Source organism: Saccostrea cucullata, unplaced genomic scaffold (assembly GCF_032062105.1).
Source record: "Saccostrea cucullata isolate Sc308-1 unplaced genomic scaffold, CSIRO_AGI_Scuc_v1 ctg4952, whole genome shotgun sequence".
NCBI classification, from domain to species: domain Eukaryota; kingdom Metazoa; phylum Mollusca; class Bivalvia; order Ostreida; family Ostreidae; genus Saccostrea; species Saccostrea cuccullata.
The window spans coordinates 108554-130949 of NW_026918357.1; the positions used below are offsets into that span (position 1 = coordinate 108554).

The following is a 22396-nucleotide window of genomic DNA, read 5'->3' on the forward strand; positions in this document are numbered from 1 at the left end:
TAATTAAAAAAAATTGCATTATTTTCATTTAACTACGAGTCCACGCAAGTCTCAATTTGTTGACATCAATCCTGATAGTAGTGCTATTGAATATGATTATAGATCTTCCGAGGTATATCCCTTTCACATGCAACTGAGATCGCGGTCATTTAAAATCCATTGCAATTTCACCATTTCGATAATATTTAAATTCCCTTCCCCGGCATTTTCTCTGTATAAGCCTGCATGCTTGGGTCGGTAACGGATAGTATTTATAAACAAACCTTCCGTTGGCGAGGGAATCGATTTGGAAGAAAATATCTACTGCTTCATGGCGCATACAAATAAGGTATTTAGTAATATATTTCTATTTTATTATCCTATAATTAAGCACAAAGGTGCATTCGCTTTTAGTATTAAACTTTATACATTAGCACTGTTTCAAAGTTAGTACAAGTTGCGCAATACAGTTTGAAATTTCACAAAGAAGGATCAAGAACGGTTACTTATCCTATTTTACAACTAATGCTCTTCATATATTGATACAAATACAGTAGTATTCTATTTGATTCATTAACCTGCTTAACTGTTTGATTATTAAAGATTAATAAGATAAATATGGGGGAGCTTCTTAAATAAGAAAAAAACGGAAAATTAATGACTATTTTAGATTATACCTTTAACGTTTATTTAAATATCATACGAAATTATGATCTTTAGGTCTCTTTATTTCATAAAAATACTTGTGATTTGATAATAATGCTTTTAAAAATAGGCTAATATAGATTTTAAACTGTGATAGTTGTATTGAATTTATGCCATTATTTCATAACAGATAAGAAGCGGGAAATGTAAGGATGGTAAACAAGACGGAACGCTGTGGAATAAGATCGGGGAATACCATGAAAAAGAATATCAGTAGATATTACAGTTCCAGGGATGGCTACATTGAGTTTAACACATACAACAGGAATTATATTTACGGTATAGATTGTCTGGAGGATGAATTACCTGAATTGGACGACGGTTTACAAGACAATCCAGAACTAGACCAATATGGCGGTGGCTTAAACTCCTCAACCAAGGACAAAGAAGGTGTTCTGTTTTCTTTGAATAAACGGAAAAGGTGGGAATGTTCCGAAACCATCGATACTACGCCAAAGATTTGGTGGGAGGAAACATTGCGTGTAGTCGTCGTTGAGAGAAGGACAATTTTGACGTATGATGAGACGAGAATCCCACTGATACCCCCTCACTGGAACGACTGTGAAAGGTATCAGGACAGCAAAGCCCCTTTTACCGTAGTTCTACCAAATAAAGAACACGCGCCGTCCAGTTTCTCAGATCTTCGAAGAAAGTGTGTAGGGAGTGGAAAGGGAGGTAATTTATTGCCTCAAGTAAAGGAGAGAAAAAGATGGCGGCATAATCAGAAATGTCGACTAGGAATTCAACGAAAGTCGGAATTAATATCCCAGAAGCCAGCAGTCAACAATAGAAAACCATTCAAGACTAAAGAGTAGGGATACTTATATATGACTAGAAAAATATGAATTTGTCAATTTGAATCGGTTAAATAAAGAGTTAATTTACAAAAACAGAAGACAATGTTTACATAAAGAAAGTTTTTCGTTTACATTGCTCTTATTAAGAATTTTAAATGTAAATATTTAATTCACTAAGTGCGACGAAACCACATTTCAAATTTGAATAAAAGCTAAATATAAAGTAAAAAAATACTTATTTCTTGAAGAGTGGTTGACAAAGAACCACATTATGTATAATTTTATATCTTCCTTTTGTGTAGGTTGTTAGCTGGTCTGGATGGAGAAATCCCAGAAGTTAGATACACAATCACCAAGCCAACATTTTCCTCACGTTTCCGACCACAGAGGTTTTTAGAATGGATGTTTTTAAGATCCCGGGGTAATTCGATGTCTTTACAGTCTTAAACTATACTGTCCGGTCTATATCCTGAAAGGAAAACAGACAAAGTTATTAATTTATTTTGTAATTTTTAATTTACTATGGGGAGGTAACCTAGTTACTTCAAAATTTACCACATGTTAGTATAGGGTGTAGTTATAGGTTGTATACTTCATGCCTTTAGGATTCCGTTATTCTTCTTCTAGTAAAATCTTTACTAGTATTTATTCTTGTGTCTAAAAAGCGCAATATACGGGTTTGACATTAGCCATCAATGGTGTTTTTTTTTAATATCCATTTTTTTTTTAGCAAAAGCTTCAATTATTTTTTAAGAACTTCTTAATATGTACATACACATATATTCAACAGAAAATGCTTTATTTTTCGTGAAATAGAATTTTTTTTTTATTTAAATTATTTTTAGAACTTGTACGGTACTCAAATGTACGAGTAGGAAGGCAACATCTATCGAAGAAAGCTATGTCAAAACAGAAAGGATGTGTGAATGGAAGAAAGACTAAACACTGGCATATATGGAACACCAAGGACACAGAGGAGTGTTTAATGATTGGATATAACACAGTTACTTCCTCTTCAGAGTCTTACGAAGTAGATACTACAGACAACAAAGAAATGATGGTTCAGGGGACTTCTTTTCCTAATTATGGGAAACAAATAATGTCTTTAGAAAAGAAATCGACATTCGATGTGAGCATAAAGGATCTGTTGAGGAAATATGTTGAGCAAAATAATAAAAGGCCAAAGGGAAAACGGACAAGAAAAAGATTTGATCCATTTAAAGCTAAAAATAACAAAGCTGATCTTGCTGCTGGGGATCAAAGAGACCATGTTGTGTACCCGAGTGCAAAATCTGAAGATGTAAAGCGTGATGTAAATAGTGAGACCAAAGAAAATGTATCATTTACAAATGTTAATACAGAACCACAAACATTTATAAACTGTGTGATGAAAAGGTCTGAGTTCGATGATTTTATGAGAAGTAGATTTGTGCAACTTTCAGAGAGTTGCTTTCCACCCATCATATTCATTCCATTAGGTCATAATATCAACGGAAACTCCAAACATTTTACACAAGACAAACTTCCATCAGCGCTTCTGTTGCAAGAATCCACGAAATCAGTGGTGCATGATACTACACAACGCACAGGTATCTACAGGTAAGATAAGGATTCAGTATCTTTCGAATTATTTATTAATCATTTAAGAAATAAATGTCTATCTTTTTGGTTTCATGAGGTGATCAATCGAGTTGTTTGAGTGATAATTTGCATAAACGCAAAGTACCCATGATTAAAAAGAAACAGTTGATACCTTAAGTCCGCTTTAGTTGGGGTAGCTACTAGGATGTTCAAAAGTGCATAGGAATATTTTATAGACAACACATTGCCCCTGTGGAAATGCAGACAAATTGATTATTTCTTTTTCTTCAGATTGAAAATATATGCCGAAAATGAAATCTTATGGAATACATTGAATGAGAAAATAACAGCGTATCTTTCTAGCTGTGGTTCATCGCCATTTTCTCTTTGGGAATTCTACAATCTTTCAAAGAGCATAGTCAAAGAGGAACAACATTTAACAGAGGAGTGAGTGTTGAATCAACTGCGTTAACTAGTAAAAAAATAAGTCAAGAAAAAAGTGAACAAAATATTTTTCTGTAATTTCTAGGAAACCAGTCTACGTAACAAAAGTGAGCAAGCCGCTTTTTGACTGGATGACCACGGTAACGTACAGGGTATCTACTATTGACCATGTCTATAGGTCACGCTTAAATCAACTAGAACTAAAGGTATGATGGTCATCTTTTTATCTCATTAACCATAAAGAGAAAAATGTACAATTTCGAACATTCTAAGAGCTATTTTTCATCAGCCAGGATGATATATATGTTAGATGTAACGTCAAGAAGATGAGGTTAATCTACAATTTCAATTTCAGAAGGGGAAAAAGTATTTTACGGCAGACATGCACGAGGTTTATTCTATCCTCAAAATTAAACGGATTTTGTCCATTGTGACCTCTTTTTTTTACAATAACGGAAAAATACTTTGTAACCTGAAAGAAAGAAAGAAGACCTGCTTATGTAACAAATTATAAAAGTCTCTATCAATTCGGCATTTTAATGCAATAAATACAAATAAACAATAGAGTTGGCATCTATGAGTGCAAAATATTTTCTTTTCTTTGCACTTATTCAAAAAAAGTTTCAGTTAATTCGGTTTTTAAAGAAAAAATACAAATGATAAAGCGATGGCAAAAATATGTTTACCGTATACAGTACTCCTTTATTGTACTATTCATTAGGTATTCATAACTTCCTCAAGTCTTAGAACCTGATACATGTTTGCAGTCCTTTTTAAACTTTATTAAAAGTTTTATTTGGAAGGATCTTCCAATTTGTCCTCGAGTATTGCAAATCTATACATACATGAATAATTTAATTTTGTTTGTATTCTCGCCTCTCATTGGTTGTTTTCCAAAAAGGAACGCAAAACATTTTGTATAATCTGGTTTGGTATGGGGACACACCCCCTTGACGACCAGCTTAATCATCATATCCATGCAATCCCCTCATTTCCAGTCCTCGGAATCCATGGAAAATTCCAGATTTAATAAATGTACCTTCAAATCTAAACAATTACTCGTTCTTACCTCATGTAAACAAACATCATGGCTGCTAGATCTATGTATCAGTTATTACCTCCCCTCGCTTCAAATCACTTTCGTTACTACGGTTATATTATTACGCGGTAAATTTGAACTTATAAAAAGCAACACAATTTTACATCAAAAGTTGTTTAATTATTTTAAAATTAAATTATAAGGAATGACTTTAATTCTTGACCATATTATCGAGTATAATCTGGTTTGGGTCAGTTTACGCTTTTTTATAATCCGCTTCGCGGATTATAAACCGTAAACTGACCCAAACCAGATTATAATATATCGATAATATGGCCAAGAATTAGAGTCATTCCTTAAATATTGAAGCAATTCACATAGTAAAGAGTAGTACGGAATTTGACAAAAGTGTCATATAGAATTTAACTGCTTTCTTTTTCAGACTCCACACCTGCCGTATCAGATGACAAATGGAACTGGTCTGAAAACCTTCACCTGTTCTGTGTGTTTAACGTCTGTAGGAAATAGCGGTCAACACGATGGACTTCTTTTGTTACCATGTCAACACATATTTTGCAGAAACTGTGTAATTCAGTACATTGTAAACCAAATAGAGCAGGGAGCAACGGAAGTGACGTGTTTGGTAAAATCTAAATATATTTCGTGAAACTAACATCCCTTATGTGTTCTATTTTTGCTTACATAATTAGCAATTTGTTGATTTTCTGCCCTCCAGTTAGAAAAATCAAGTGTATGTCTTAAACTCCAGTGACTGGTATAGACTTCAGATGGCCATCCTTAAAGAAGTGCATCAATTTCGATAACTTTTCATGTTATAATTTTTAAGGACCCCAGTACAAGAACCTAATATGGACGGTGTACTAAAGACCGCTTATATTCACTAAGTATTTATTAACAAAGACTTTAACTGTCCTATTTAAAAACCAGAGGTCTCTGATGTCTGGACTGGTCTACGTTTAACAAAGGAAAAGTGGCACTTGGATTTGAAACTTTGCAACAAGCAGCAATAAACAGAATCATGTATATTAATGTAGTCTACTTGTGTGCCAAGTTATATTGAAATCAGACCAAAGCCGTAGAAGAAGTAGCATTTTAAAGGAATTCTACAGAAATTTCTATTTTTAGAAACCATGGCAACACCGTTCATCGAAATCCAAAACCGATGCACTAATTTATGTTTCTTGGTGTAATCTACTTTTGTGCCAAGTTATATTGAAATCAGACCAAAACTGTAGGAGGAGTAGCATTTTGAAAAATTGTTTACAGACAGACGGATGGACATTACTATCGGATAAGCTCTTCTGGTCTCGAACCAATAGAGCTAAAAATTGAAATTAGAGGGCCCATTCGATGAACACAGGGCCATTGAATATGGGGTTACCGAGTACCTTTACACGGGGAAACTTTTTAGCACTACATTTAATCCTTTTGTATTCCTTTCTACAAATATTCTACATGTAATAATGTATAAGAAGACAATCTAAGTTGTAGTAGAACTTGTGTCTTTTCCTTTTGACTTTAATTGTCAATAAAATATGTTCAATTCAATTCATGTTATATCGTCTTATTTCATTTCTAGGCAAATGACTGTGATAGTATTATAGACGAAATAATGATTTTGTACTTGGTCTCGTGCCACTTATACCGTTCTTGGAGAGAGAGGCATAGAAAGAGAATGGTTATGTCTCGCGAGATTTGGAAGTGGTGTCCAAATCTCAAATGTGGCAAGATCGTTTCTGTTTCAGGTAAGCATTAATAAGTTTTTGTATCTGTATGAGATTTTCAGTTAGACCAAGTGTATTTGATTTGTAGAACATGTATGAACGCTCTGTAATTTTATTAACTCCATTTTAGACAAAATTGCAAAGTTTGCGGGAACTGAGCGCCTTAAATCTCTGTCTGAGCGGCGGGAAGTGACGTGTGTATGTAAATCGGAATTCTGTGTTGATTGTCAACAACCTCCTCACTGGCCAGCCACCTGTCATCAAGCACGGGCCTACCACAAAATATCGGACCACGTCATAGGTATTCTCAATACCGTATATTATTAATATTAAAATAGGGCGAATGAAAAGTTCGAATTCCATTTTTGTTTGAAATTCATTCATTTTTTATTACATATCAAAAAAATTTGCATGTATGAGTTGAAAGGTACATTATATAAATGGTGCCTGTTTTGGAGAGTAACAGTTGAAATTGACACCCCAAGGAAAACCATTGTCAACCGACGCGTCAGCAGAGGTTGACAATGGTTTTCCAAGGGGTGGCAATTTCAACTGTTACCCTCCAAAACAGGCACCATTTATTTTATTATACTGAATGTCTTCTCAAATTAAATCAGCAAAAAAAAATCGTCCATCATCTTTACGTTCACGTTTAGAAAGCTTTCAAACTACTCGCTACTTCTAAAAAGATTTACTGACCTTTTTATTGTTTGTTTGATACTCTAAGAGTCTTTTATCATATAAAGTTTCGTTATTTCTGCATTCGCAAGCATGTTTCGTCTGTCGTTTGTTGTTCTCAAGTACGCTACATCGGATGCAAGATTTTAATGATGTCAAGTTTATTCCAGTTCTTTCAAACGAGCAACTGACGTTTTGAGGATTCTACGGTGAATCGTACGCGCATAATATCCACGCATGTGGCATTACCGTTGTGTTACCCGTTGCCACATGCGTTGCTAAGGCTGAGGGTAATAGAACGGATTGTTAACTGCGTCTAAACCAATCAGATTTTAGTATTTAACATGAAAGTATAATAATAAAAATTGTCACCCCAGGAAATTAAATTGTTTTATGATTAATATTGCGATGAAATTTTAAAGTTTTATTCTCATCTACAATAGTTATTATTAGTGGTATATTATACTGAGTGTTATACTATATTTGCTTTGAATATCACTCTTCAAACAATGCTCTTATTGTTATGTTTTATCATGCTTTTTGATAGTTGTTTTTTCATTCAGAACCCCATGCAGTTTAATCGTTTTTTTAAACAAGTTAACGTTTCTCGACGTAATTGAATTGTTAATTTTTTTAAAAGTGTAATATCAATATAGCACTTTTTGTAGAATTTGATGTATAAAAATGATGGATATATATTATTATATACACTGAACTAAACTTATAAGTGTTCACCTAACATTTTTTAAGTTTTAAAGAACAAATGCATACAATGAATAATTTCTTTAAATCATGGTTAATGAAGCATATTTCAGTTCGATGTTGCATAAATTTTATGTAAATATCTCGTCAGAATTTTAAGCAAAGTGTCAAGGAAATGATTTACCCTCAAAATAAAAATTCACTCAAAAAATATCTATGGAGTAAGACAACCACTCGCTATAATTTCTGCAAAACACCTTTTGCTGTTGGATACCATGTACCCCTAGGGGATTGACCCATCTGCTGCTACACCCACTAAATAGATCTTTCCAAACTATTGAAATTGAGTGGAGAGGGGAGGGGCTTTGACATTCCTTATAAAATACCAAAATGTGTTCAATTGGATTCAGATCCGTGAATTTGACAGTGCATCATAACACAGATGCCTTTTAGTCAATATCCTTGGACGTTTATCACGTAAGTGCACAGCTTAAAGGATGATTCAGACTGCTTGAGCTGATATTAGACTGTCACGAGCACTGATTCCTTTTTTCATACGATATCATTTTCATACGATTGAAATTGTTTGTTTTTATGTTTCTAAGATTGTTTCAGGACAATTTAACAGTCTTTTAAGCTGGTGTGAGGCGATAGTTTGGCCTCAGACGAAGATCGATCAAGGTCACTTCCAGTTTGGTTAAATTTTGTCCAAAACTCTCAAATTGTGTTAAATTGGCGATGAAAAATGACACACAGGCTATAGAAAATTTGTGTTTAAATGGGTTTTGATACTGGTTGTTAATTTTTAAAAGTAATATTAAGAGCAATTAAACACTAAATAAAAGTGAGTAAAACCTAGTGCAAGGATGGCCCAGATATCAACACTCCAACGGCTCTTTTGTCTATCTCAATGGTTATTTTGCCAATTTTTGTGTTTTTTTATTGAAACCATATTTAAAATTTTGATATTGATCACAAAAAGTTGCTAATTACACAAAGCACGTGCCGCAAAGTACAAATTAATTTATTTTAGCTTCGTCACGAAAAATTGGTTTTGATCGGTGATATTTTATTTTCTTTCTACAATTATTGAGAAGACTCATTTGTTGTAATAATTTGAAGATACCATACCATTCTATAAAATAGTTTTTGAATAAATACAGTTATTAAAGTGAATACTTAGAAGTTTTGTTAAGTGTATATATTTTGTAAAGCACGCTAATAACAAAGTTCCAGTGACGAAAACATTTGCTTCGTTGTAATTTTTTTTGCTTATATCCAGTTCCACATATTTTAAAGTCGAATGGAATTATTATTACTTTGCCATAACAGTTAATCATTATAAGCTTGTTCACTACGATTTTTTTTACTGTATATCTTGTTAAGTACACCTTGTAAGTTTATTATCTTCAATATGGACCTTGTAAGTTTATTATCTTCAATATGGACCAAAAATACTGAAATTAAATAATAAAAAATTATATTTCTTTCATAATAAGATGACGTAGCTATTGGTGGCGAAAGAAGTTTTCTCATCGAAGTTAAGTCATGTCCTCGATGTCAGGAGAAAATTAACAAGAATGGGGGTTGTCAGATGATGACGTGTAGGTGTGGGAACACTTTCTGCTGGTTGTGCTCAAGACCGGTGGCGGATCACAGGAAAAACGGCATATGCAGGGGTAGTTCAAAAGAGGTATGCCATAAATAATTTGTTGTAATGGACATAAAAATTTTAAAAAGAGATTATCAAGATTGAACTTTTTTTGTATCGGGTACTTTACTGGATACATTGTAAACGTATATCACCCTAAAACTCAGCTAGGTTATAAAAAAAATCGTTTGTACGCGTGTGAGATCGTTTAATTGTTCCAACATTAACTTTTGGCATTCTACTGAACTTTTATAGCGCTCCTTTATTATTTATACATGTAGCCGACCCGAATTTCCTATATTAAAACTTTTAAAAGTACTTATTTAAAAACTTGCGAAAGAAGAAAGCACATGTTATGGCCTTTGAGTTGACATTTAGATTAATTATACTTTCATGTTAAATACTAAAATCTGATTGGTTTAGACGCAGTTAACAGTCCGTTCTATTACCCTCAGCCTTAGCAACGCATGTGACAACGGGTAACACAACGGTAATGCCACATGCGTGGATATTATGTGCGTACGGTTCACCGTAGAATTCTCAAAACGTCAGTTGCGCGTTTGAAAGAACTGGAATAAACTTGACGTCAATAAAAGCTTGCGTCCGATGCAGCTTACTTGAAAACAACAAACGACAGACGAAACATGCTTGCGAGTGCAGAAATAACGAAACTTTATAAGATAAAAGACTCTTAGAGTATCAAACAAACAATAAAAAGGTCAGTAAATCTTTTTAGAAGTAGCGAGGAGTTTGAAAGCTTTCTAAACGTGAACGTAAAGATGATCGACGATTTTTTTTTTTGCTGACTTTATTTAAGAAGACATTCAGTATAATAAAATAAATGGTGCCTGTTTTGGAGGGTAACAGTTGAAATTGACACCCCTCGGAAAACCATTGTCAACCTCCGCTGACGCGTCGGTTGACAATGGTTTTCCTTGGGGTGTCAATTTCAACTGTTACCCTCCAAAACAGGCACCATTTATATGATAATAATAATAATATTATTAGATCGTATTTTTTACGACTTATTTCAAACTCGTTTTTTTGCCTTTAATTTTAGTGTGAGAAAAAATGCAATAGGCCAAGAATTATCCGTGCACAAAACATTTCCATAAGTTTTTAATAAATTAAATTGTAATTATAATTTTGATAAATAAATAGACGTCCTGAACATTTTTTTTCTTTTCTAGATGAGTACATCTATGATTTTTTTTTCGTTTCTGTATAGGTAGTGGAATTTTCAAGCAGGATCAATTACAAATTACCAACAAATTACATTGAAAAAGCAATATCTTGTCGCTTATTGCAAAGGAGACTTACGAAATGGAAACGGACAAATTTTGGACGTGTTCAGGTATAAATTCCATTCGTGAGTCTATATTGATAATTTTTACTGGGTTATAAGCAGCTACAAGATAGAACTGTGTAAAGAAGTGAATTTCTGGCATGTGATTTTTTTTAACAGTTTTTAACAGTTAACATGCATAAATTTAATGCTGAAATTTATTAGCATAAATCAATTTTGGTTCGATTACGTTGTAATAGCTGATATCGTAACAATCATTTTTAGGTTTATTTAAATTGGATATAAAGTCTACAGAAACCTTATTTCTTTTACTTGGAATACAGTACAAAATGGAAGAGGTGGATTTTGAAAAGACTGCTGAAAGACATCCTGGGAAACTACAAGATAAAGCTACTGCAAAAGTGGCCGAATTCCGGCACTTGAATTTGTTTATCAAGGTAAACAATATTGTGTTGTACAAAAGCAAAATGTGTCTTTTTTAAAGTTTTTTTTTATTATTTCAGAACTTTAAAATGAAGTATTATGTGACAGTCACATTTCAAGAGTCTTTTTGTACGTACTTTAAATATAATCCGTAGTCTAACTGGGCAACTCGTCATTGTACGGAGAATGGTATGTCGATCAGGCAGCTGGTGTACAATCCACGGTGTGTTCTTTATAAACAATAGTGAAAAAGCAAACGACTACTTGTAAGAAATAACCGTGTGGACTTAAATTGGGAAGAATGCAAATGACCTTTTTAAAAATAGAAACTTTCAAACCAATGGTACGATGTCCATTTCGTTGTAGGCAAATGTTATTTGAGTATATCAGAATAGTTCGTTTGTGATAGTCTCTTCATTATCAAGGAAGAAGATAGAAGGGGAAAAGTGGGAAATGACATTGAAAACCTTGGGATAATGTAACAATCTAAACTATGCTACACAAGATCAAATCTTGGTTTAAACCATATTTCTATTTTCTTTAGAGAAGTGGACAGGCTTTTGCCTACTTCTCTAAAAAGAGTACTACATTTCAAGTAAGTCGTTGTTCTAAGCGAAGCGCCTCTGAACCATTCCGCTCCAAGTACTAAGTATACGGGGCGGGGGTCAGAAATCATTGACATGGGAAAATGGAGTAAATAGCCTAATATGGAAAGATTGGGGATATCCAGAAACCAATAAACAATGAAGTCAAATGGCTAAAGTTCATCGCTAAGCATTCTGTAAAACCTATGCTTTTTTCTTTCAGACATTAAATCTTTTGGAGAACATTTACATCTCACTACCTCCAATATCAAATAGCTTTCAGAGCAGACGTCTAATGAAATGTGAGGAGATTGTGAATCGCGTCGACTTCATTTCAAAACGACTAGAAGAGGTACATGTATTATCTTACCATCATGAGAAGTCTGTTGAACAATATTTGCATAGTTCGAAATTCATTCATCCCACAACATACTTACATTAATAGCAAATGTCGTGCATTAATTAATTTGTTAATTGATTATTGATTAGTTCGATTTTAAATAGTATATTCTTATAACAGATCCTAAAATTGTATTCCAAGGAATTTTTTCAAGTTTTGAAAATAAAAATGTAGCAATATATACAATGAAACCCGTAATATAATTTTTAAAAATGGAGTATGTACATATGTACGTATTAACTGTATTATAATGATTCGAAAGACTTGTTTTCTTTTTTTATTATAGTTAACATGTTCATGTACAGTTATTTTTTGTATGGAACAATATAAAACTTAATTATTTTCTAATCCAAAATATATTATTTCTAATTAGATGCTGCTGGGTACAATTACACTGAAGGATTGCCAAAAAATCAAAACATATCAGAATCTACTCTCAGATAAATTGTGCGATCTGTGTCTACTTTCTATTTGGATCAGGAAGGAGCTACGAGCCACGGATCAGTGGAGGGACTGGGCGGAAGACTCTAATTTGTCTCTATTAACACGGGCTTCCCATGAAGTCCGACGTTCTATCACCAGAAAAGGCAGCTCTACATAAGATTTCTACATGACATTTGTATATACCCCGATCAACATGTATTTTCTACTGAAAAATGATATTCAAGAGAAGCATTTTCATTTTTGGAGGCACTGCTGCATTCGCTTAAAGGGGGCCTTTGTTTAGTCTAGTCAAAATCAAATATATGTAACTATTATTTATTTCATTCACAACTTATCATAAAGCATTCAGACTATTTCAATAATCCAGTAATGCTTGCCCCTTTATGAGCATTACAATAAAATGTGAGAACAATTGAGATATCTGTGATTAACTAGTGTAAAGGTTCATTTGAAATTGTAATCAGAAACATTACAGTGTCTGTTTTTGTTTATTTAAAATTATTTATTACTTATTAATGTACATGTTTTATACCCCACTGTCCCGTTTTTCGATGTTTGCATATATTTGCTTTTTTTTTTACTTATACAATTTTAAAAATGCAACTGTTTTGTAATTTTATTCCTTAAATCCATAATTGTATGGCATAAAATTTCTTTTTATGTTTAACACATGTAACATGATAAAAAAGATAATAACAATCCAGCTACATACATGTAACATTAAACATTATATAGGTCCCTGATCATATTGATCAAAGATTTATTTAACAATCATACTCATTTTGTTAAAATCAGTAAATATTCAAGTGAAATTAATATACTCTTTGGGGTTCCTGAAAAAAATTGGTTAATAATAATGTTTAAACGTTGTATTTGTATATTTTCGGATAATTCTTGAATTGATAATAAAAAGCAGATATAATGCATCTCAAAGAACAATATAATAAAGTAACAACAAAGTATTTTCTATGACTAAATAAATCACTTTTATGGACTGCAGCAGTACCACTAGACCCCTCTTTTTCCAAAACAGGAAATCATTATCTCCATTCATTTTTTATATAATTATTTTTTTTAAAAGATGGGAAAGAAAAAAGCTTTTGACACAGTCAAATAACAAATATATTTCATTCCATTGGAAGAAATGAAAATAAAATCATTAAATATGATGACAGATCATTTAATAACAATCACATTTCTGTTGCAAAACATATCCCTAAAAATAACTCCTCCTCTCAAATGTACATTTTTTACAGCCCAGACTAATATAAACTTTTCCTGCTAGATATTTACTGTAGACCCCCCATACAAACGTATTTTATCTCCAGATACTCCTCAATACCATAACGTCCCCCCTCTCTTCCTAGGCCCGACTCCTTCCACCCCCCAAACGGTGCGTCAGGGACAGAAAGGACCCCCTCATTGACCCCCACAATGCCCGACTCCAGACGCTCGGCAACTCTCCATATCTGGCTAAGGTCTCGGGAGTAGAAGTAACCTAAATATAAAGAAACAAGTTGTTATATTATTTTTCTCATTTATTCCAAGCTCTCTGATTGGCCCAAACTTGATTATATGATCAAGTATATAACATCATAAAGACTTGTGTTACTAATTATAGATTCTGAAATACATATCGACTTGATGTTTCTAAAAACGGAAAATTAATAATTTCTGTAAGAAACAGATAATGCAGAAAAGAAAAATAAACTTGAACTTCCATTTATATTTCTGATGTTCCGTAATACAGTAATTGGTAAGACGTAACAGTGCCTTGAATAAGGATATATTTTATATTAAAATATATTAGGGATAATTTTTTTTTCAAAAATCAGTACAAAACATTATAAAACAAATGCACCTTTTAAATTATTCAATTCCCTAAATTACTCTATCAATATAAAGGAAAAACAATTACATAAAACAGCCTAAATTAATTTTGATCTATAGCCTCTAAGTGTTTAAAAAGACAAGAGAAAAACTTATGGCTTGTTCCCATTATCTTCTAATTTTTTTCACTTTCTATAAAAAATAATATATTAACAAGTGAAGCCCTTTAATTCGGTCAATCCATAGATATATCGACTTCACAGAAAAGCATATCTGATATGCTTTTCTGTGAAGTCGATATATCTATGAATAGACCTCATCAAAGGGATATATTTATATAATGGTAACAGAAAATTCAGATTTTCCTGTTTACCTTCATATTTCAGCTATAAGCTTTGATTTGGTAATTATTACATAGTTTTTTTTAATCAATTCTCACCTGCTAGCCCAGATGTTGTAGCATTTGCTAGACCAACTACTTCCTCTTCAGTTTTAAACCTTTAAAAATATTTTAAATGCATAAAAAGAGAGAGAGAGCTCCTCAATATTATTAAATAAATAGAACTACAAAACATAGTGAGAAACTAAGAATGCATGTGAAAATGTACTTTGTTGATGGATTTGGACTTTAATATAGAATTATTATAAATAATTTGCACCTCCTTTGAAGAAATAATGAGGTGTTAACTTGTCCTGATAACTGAACCAGGTTCTGTTTTGAGAATAAAAGTACATGCCTCAATGTGAAGGCGTTTATGAAGATACAAAATAAGACTGAACTTAGTTATATCACATAATTTGTTATGCCCATCAGTTATTTGCCCTATTGTTCACAGTGTACTTTGATGTGTTTCAATTTGACAATAACACTAATAAAGGGCCCCCTGATAATCAGGATGTAGCTCAAAAGACCCCAAATAATAGAATGTGTCACTTATCAGAGACATACCTGATGATGCCAGCGATCGGTCCAAATATTTCCTCTTTAGCACATCTCATATCATTGGTGACTCCTGTTAGAATGGTTGGCTCGAAAAAGTTACCTCCCTTGCTTTTCCCGCCACATACGACCTTTGCCCCTTTACTGACAGCATCCTGAACATGAGCCTCGATCTGGATTCAGTTAAAACAATACATTAGACTGCATACTGAGGTTTATTCATAATATATTGAGGATTTGATATGCTGTTGGCCCTTAGTAATCTTTAACTCCAATATTTAGAGAATATGTGAAAGTCATTTAGGACTCAATATAACTTTTTTATCTATGTAATTTATCCCCTATAACTCGAATCCTAAAAGAAAAATACATATAAATAAATAAATATTAAATTGATTATTTATACAACCCAGCTTTGAATCCTGGTCATGGCACCAGTTTTGTTTCAGAACAGGAGAAAATATGGCTGAACTGGAAATCCAACACGGGACCCCTATATCACTAGCCAAACGCTCTACTGACTGAGTTACCCAGATTAATATTTATGACCCAAACCATTACATTTACATCTTAGGAAGGATGTTTGAGTGGACACTTGATTCACCCTACCTTTTCGACAGCCTTCTTGTTGATAAGAGGACCCTGGGTTGTAGCAGGATCGATCCCATCTCCCACCTTTAAGTCCTTCTCTACTACGGCTGCCATCTTCTTAACAAATTCATCATAAATACTCTCATGGACGAAAATTCTGTTGGCACAGACACAAGTCTACAACAAAAGCAGAATATACATCTGTCATCTGTATTAACAGATGAGTGTAAAAACCTATTCCCTTTCTTTGTTAAAATTCAAATTAAGATAAATATTTCATTCTACAATAGCATGACTATTTCTTTTTTAAATTTTCCCCTTGTCCTTTAAATACTTAACACTAAAATACTGGAATGTTATCTGTAGGTTGACACATTCTAGAATTATTGGTCATTCAGAGGTGTTGTGCAATGAAGGGAAAAATAAAAATTGATTTCTACAGCTAATAAGGCAAATATATTCTGAAGCAATCTGAAACATATTAGGCACTGATGATCACCATAGGGTATAAAACAACCAAGAGTTACCTGTCCAGAACACCTGAATTTTGCTCCTATGGCTCCTTGAACTGCTGCGTCCACATCTGCACTCTCAAACACGATAAATGGTGCATTACCCCCCAACTCCAGGGAGACCTTCTTTACTGTGGAGGCACACTGCTGGAGTAGTAGCTGCAAAAATGGGGAAATAACAGATTACATTTAAAACATTTGAAAAGTCAACTAAACAAGAACTGCAATCGTGCATAAAACTTAGTTATACTTTTCATATATTGTTTAGACTTTTTATTCTTTAAAAAATTTGCTTTGAATTCCTTTTCTTGTCCATCACAAGGTAGGGACTCATGTAAAAAAAAAACACTTTGTTATCATGACTGTTCAAGCTCCTTGACCTAAATTCTATTCATTACCTTGCCCACAAAAGTTGATCCAGTAAATGACATTTTGGTCACTAGAGGGCTCTCACATATGGTTTTTCCAACCTGGGCAGCATTGTTACGGGAACTGGTAACAACATTGAGCACACCTGCTGGAATTCCAGCCTCCTTGGCCAACTGTAAGAAATATACAAAGCTGTCAAAGAGGTCTATATATATGTTAATAATTTTTTTTTCGAATTATTCCTCTACTTGATCGACGTTATTATTGTATCAGTCCAATATGCCAGTCCATTTTCTTTCTCTTACTGAACAAGTGATCATAATGATTACCATAATCTGGTGAAAAGGTAGAATTCATATGGCTGATTTATATGTATATTAGATAATTACATCATCAACTGCATACGACAGGAGACCCAGAACAGGTCAGATGTTAAATAACTGGTTCCCTTACTTAACATCAAAGAAAGCCAGTGCTGAATACAGCATGTAAATTGGTTCCCCTGCTTACATCACACAGCCAGTGCAGAGAACCAGAGCAGGTCAGATGTTAACTGGTTCCCCTACTTACATCACAGAGGGCCACCAGTTCTAAGTACGGCATTTTAACTGGTTCCCGTACTTACATCACAGAGAGCCAGTGCTGAGTACGGCATTTTAACTGATTCCCCTACTTACATCACAGAGGGCCAGTGCTGAGTATGGTGTGTCCTCTGCTGGTTTCAGTACCACGGTACAACCTGCTGCTATGGCTGCACCTGCCTTTCTAGTGATCATGGCATTGGGGAAATTCCACTGCAAAGAATGCATAAGATTTATATTTTACATTATTCAATATATAACATGGTTAATACATGTATATAATAATATGTTATCAATATAATTATATGTTTCAGTATATGTTACAAGTATTTTACCTGCTTAAAATTTTTTACATTTGACAAATTATCAGTAATTCTCCCAATACAGTAGATTGATTTATTATGAGCCAGAACTTTGTTAACTTTGAATCTTAATCCATAACTCTTGTTTTACAAAATATTTTATCAGTATTAATTACAATACTGTGAAAAAAAAATTAATTATTACATAATGAATTCCATAATAAATTGAGATTATAATGTTCATCTTAGTCATATACTGTAAATCCCCCACACCCCCATCTCAAATTAAATGAAATCCTGTACTCCATTATAATTATGTTATGGGGCATCTCTACCGACTCAGCTTATCATTATCTATTTCTTCAAAATCAAATAAATGCTTTTTAAGATTTCTTTTCATACCTTCCAATAAAATTCAGACCATTTTGTGGCTCAAGCTTATAATTGAAGGTGCAATAAGATGAAAAACTTAAATGTACAGGTCTTTGGATGCTGCATATTAATCTGAAAAAACTGTTATTTAGCCCTCTTGCTTTATAAAAAGATTTTATCAAAAACAAACAATTCCTCATTTTTTTTACACCCTAATGCCATGGGTCATGTTGAAAACCATCTTGATTGTTCACTACATAAAGACATGCTTTCAATATACTGTAATTGCATTTTCTTGCTAAATTGTTTTTGAGGAAAACATTTATATATTTCACCACTCTAAATAGATTTTCACTGTCTCAGATGAAACATATATTGCACTATTAATATTATTTTTATCTTCTACAAGGTCATGTAATTTTACAAGAAAGAAATGAAATATCCAAAATATGGCAATAAAAAAAGTTTACTGGTGTAATCATTCCAGAAACTCCGATTGGCTGCTTCAGGACAAGAAGTCGCCGTGATTTGATGTGAGTCTGAATTATATTCCCTTCCACACGCTTACACTCTTCGGCAAATAATTCCAAAAATCCACCTCCATAAGTTATCTCCCCTTTGGCCTCAGCAAGAGGTTTTCCCTGCACAGATAAATCATTAATTTAAATGCAATTATTTTAACTCAATATGTCTCATTAACTCTTCATTTCCAAACTATTAAAAAAATTAACATTAAATATTCAAAAGTGTTACATGTATATGCAAGGGTGCATAAATTAAATAAAATTTTAAAAAGACATTTCTTGATCATCTTTCATTCCATAATGCATTGTTATTCTGCAATGGTTTGTCAAAGTGTTAGTAATTTTAAAAAGATTATTATGGATGTATACTGCCAATATAAGAAATCCACATAGGATTGCTCAGAAATTATGATCTGAATCCATGGAATTGTGAACCTGAAAAGAAAGTATTTTAACAGTAAGCTTAAATGTGTGACTGGGTAAAAAGAACCTACCATCTCTGAGGTGAGAAGCTTAGCTAATTCATCAATGTTCTCACTGACCAAATTTGCCCATTTTCTCAGCAAAATGCTCCTCTCCTGAAGTTCATAAAACATAAAATCACATAATAAAAATGTATCAAAAACATTTCATTTAATACAAGTAGAATGTAGCTTATATAAAATGTATACATGACATATACACTTGTATGCATCATTCTCTTCTATCGACCAAAATCACCACTATACGTATGTACCTTAATGCATCAAAATAGAAGATCGAACAAATATTTCATAGATTTCCTTTTAATTTTTTTAACACCAAGGGCAATCATCGTGCAGAGAAAAAAGTCTACAAACTTTTTGAATAGCCTTCGTATATATGTTAAATACTTTTAATGTTATCTTACTTTTGCGGTAGTTTCCTTCCAGCTCTGGAATGCTTTGTAAGCCACTTTGATGGCTCTGTCGGTGTCTGTGGCATCCATATCTGGCACGGAGCCGATAACTTTACCATTAGCAGGGTTCACAACTGAATTAAAGTCACGTTATAATTGTTAGCAAAGGCATTCACCATCACTTGCTTAACAATTAACTTTCAATGAAAGCTATATATTTAAATTGTGTACTTTCACTAGATACTAGATGGGCATCTCTAAATCAGATAGAGGTAAAAATAAAAAAAAAATTAATCAAGAATTTGTTGAGCTTAATCAATACAATTTACCAGAAATTACATGTGTATCTACAAGTATGTGTCAATCTTTTTGTTTATTGTAACTTAATTTCACTGTTAAGAAGCATCCAGTAGTGTATACATTACACCAGTTTCTAGTAAAAAATAAAGAAAAAGAAATGTACACTACATTTATGTTATGTCAGTTCCATTTTACTGCAATTCCATCAACACTATCTTTCTGTGAAAAAAATCCTACTTTTCCTTGATTACAATATTGGCTTTTCCATGACTTTTAAAGTCTTATTATAGTTTCATGTATTAAATCTTTCAATGTGTGTGTTCCTGGCCTCTACTAGCTAGTTAAACCTGTTGACCAATGGTCAATGCATTTACTCTTTGTTGGCTCTGGAAATCCTTTTAATGAGGTCTAACTTTCCTTACACAGTTATACCAACCTTCAAATGTTTTGCCACTACTGGCTGCTGCCCATTCTCCATTGATGAAGGCTTTATCACATACAAAGGAACTGGCAGGTCTCGCTCCTGGTTTAGGTGGGGCTAAATTGTCCATAGGTTTTTGAAAGGATGAAAATACTCGATGCCTTGATGTTGAGGAGAAAACTCTTAGTATTGCCAGGATCGGCTAAAAAATAAATAACTTAAATAATATAATAAACACCAGCATGATTTATTAGAATTAGAACATTTCTAATCATTTCCCTCAACACTAATTTAGAAATAAAAATATGCAACGATTCATATTTATAATATATATGATTTTGTTTTAATATAAAACTTGAATGGCACATGGATTTTCATCAATATGTACTAATGTAGCAAATATAGTTTTCACAAAAGGTTACTTAAGACAGTCTTTAAACCCGATGATTTGGTAAGATTGTCTCAAGTCCTGTGACTCACTGTGCTATATACAGATATATACACTGTACACTGTACAGATACTTTTTTCATTATGAGACGAATGCAAGTCGTGACAACACAAAAATGGAAATGCATACGTAAAAACATGTTTTCAATTTAGAAAAAGTATTAACTACGAGCTTTAAATCATTATTTTATACCATTTTCTATCTTTTAACACTCCAGAACGTACTAAATTACAGTCCCTGTCGAGTTTCTACTTTCACTTTCGACAGTTCATAGTTCGAACCTGTTCGAGTTATACCCTTTTGCATACTAAAACATAGGTCCGCGACACGAATGAGACAAACTCAAATACATCTAATTGTTTGTTAATCGTTTTCGACATCGTAATTGAATATATTTAAAATTGGTGCTTTTCATGAAAAAATACAGAAAAAAGAAGACAGGAAATACGAAACATGATAGTGACAGTTACATTTGACGGTTAGATAATTATCATACGTGTATGTACATTAATTATACTCATTTACTGACAGCTAAGAGAGAGAAAATCAAATCACGCTCACTTGTTACAAAACTGTTGTATTTAATTCATATAAACAGCGGACATGGATTATAAGCCAGCCATTCTTAACTTCTTGAGATTACCTTCCACGCGTGACAGTGTAATGGCAATGAATATGTAATGAGATAAGTGAAAAAGTGGGTTATTTTACCTGCTGGAAATGGATTGTATTCTAATACATGTCATATATTTGCATTAGGGCCTATGTCATGCATATGGCGGCAGGCCAAATGATTGAATAGTTGCCATGGTGATCTGCAAAACTGCGAGAGGTTCGGTGATGACGGTGGTAACAGCTACAGTAGGACTGTCGGTATACCCCTCATCGTCTCAAGCCACGGTCCGAAGTCCGCATATATATCTATGGGAGAGGATCATATGGCCGTGGTTTGCGAGCCGACGATGTACACCACTCAGGGTGTATGATAGTTATGCAAATGAAATGATAGAGTGTGAGTTACAACGCACTTTGAAAAGTTACGCACTTTCAAACAAAAAATATTTCTTTTCAAAATGCGTTAATATAATTGTATGGCACGCCAAATTCACAAAAATGAGATAATCATAGTTTCACAATTGATAAACTAGGTTTATCGACTGTAAACTATAGTTTACAAACCGTAAACTATAGTTAACGCTTTGTTAAGTATAGTTTTCATCTGTAAAACTATATTTAACGGTTGTTAACTATAGTTTACGAATGTTAATTTAAGTTTATCTGTCTGTTACAGCGTTAACAATAGATTTTGTTGATAAACATAGATTCACGTTTGTTAACTATAGTTTACAATCGTAAACTATAGTTAAGAGTTGTTAATCATAGTTTCACAAATTGTGAAACTATATTTATCAGATCGTTAACTATAGTTAACGGTTTGTAAACTATAGTATACAAATCGTGAAACTGTATTAATCAGATAATCTATGTTTTGCAATTGCAAATGATTGTTTTCGGTGTTAAGTATAGTTTACGGTGTGAAACATAGATTATCGCGTTAACTATGGTTTACAGATGTGAAATATAGATTAACATTGTTAACTATAGTTTACGGTTTGTAAACTATAATTTACAACCGATAAACCTAGTTTATCGATTGTGAAACTATGATTATCTCATTTTTGTGAATTTGGCGTGCCATAGTATTGACTATATTAAAGCTGACATGAACTCTTAAAAAGCCATCATTTTTCATCTTTGTACGTACGACTTACTAAATTCCTGTACGCCTTTGTCCGCCATATTTCTTTGATTCCGCCATATTTAATTGAATATTTTTGGTCACCTGTACC

The 22396-nt window shown here is 33.0% G+C and overlaps 2 protein-coding genes across 2 annotated transcripts; one reads left to right on the top strand and one right to left on the bottom strand.

Annotated features, from left to right (window-relative positions):
• The first annotated feature begins 283 nt into the window (after window positions 1-283).
• On the top strand, window positions 284-13042 carry LOC134263804 (uncharacterized). Its single transcript, XM_062746186.1, has 14 exons — window positions 284-328; window positions 815-1495; window positions 1784-1902; window positions 2327-3080; window positions 3354-3509; window positions 3592-3712; window positions 4988-5188; window positions 6146-6311; window positions 6421-6591; window positions 9170-9363; window positions 10550-10675; window positions 10951-11064; window positions 11858-11986; window positions 12408-13042. Exons 2-14 carry the CDS (start codon window positions 837-839, stop codon window positions 12633-12635), a joined length of 3138 nt encoding a protein of 1045 aa, XP_062602170.1. The 5' UTR covers window positions 284-328; window positions 815-836; the 3' UTR covers window positions 12636-13042.
• A 38-nt stretch (window positions 13043-13080) lies between these two features.
• On the bottom strand, window positions 13081-20794 carry LOC134263878 (glutarate-semialdehyde dehydrogenase-like). The gene is made up of 12 exons (XM_062746241.1): window positions 20739-20794; window positions 20113-20299; window positions 19389-19510; window positions 18994-19077; window positions 18446-18616; window positions 17398-17514; window positions 16750-16893; window positions 16367-16510; window positions 15858-16016; window positions 15258-15421; window positions 14748-14806; window positions 13081-13976 (listed from the first exon to the last, which is right to left on the bottom strand). Exons 1-12 carry the CDS (start codon window positions 20739-20741, stop codon window positions 13768-13770), a joined length of 1563 nt encoding a protein of 520 aa, XP_062602225.1. The 5' UTR covers window positions 20742-20794; the 3' UTR covers window positions 13081-13767.
• Window positions 20795-22396: the final 1602 nt, after the last annotated feature.

What these genes read in the sequence shown, in the direction of transcription:
- LOC134263804 (XM_062746186.1), top strand. Translation starts at nt 837, where the DNA reads ATGGTAAACAAGACGGAACGCTGTGGAATAAGATCGGGGAATACCATG. An exon ending in AAACCATTCAAGACTAAAGA is followed by an intron (nt 1,496 to 1,783) that starts GTAGGGATACTT and finishes CCTTTTGTGTAG; the next exon opens with GTTGTTAGCTGGTCTGGATG. An exon ending in AATATCGGACCACGTCATAG is followed by an intron (nt 6,592 to 9,169) that starts GTATTCTCAATA and finishes TTTCATAATAAG; the next exon opens with ATGACGTAGCTATTGGTGGC.
- LOC134263878 (XM_062746241.1), bottom strand. An exon ending in GGAAGGAAACTACCGCAAAA is followed by an intron (nt 19,078 to 19,388) that starts GTAAGATAACAT and finishes TATGAACTTCAG; the next exon opens with GAGAGGAGCATTTTGCTGAG. An exon ending in AATTCAGGTGTTCTGGACAG is followed by an intron (nt 16,017 to 16,366) that starts GTAACTCTTGGT and finishes CTTTTGTTGTAG; the next exon opens with ACTTGTGTCTGTGCCAACAG.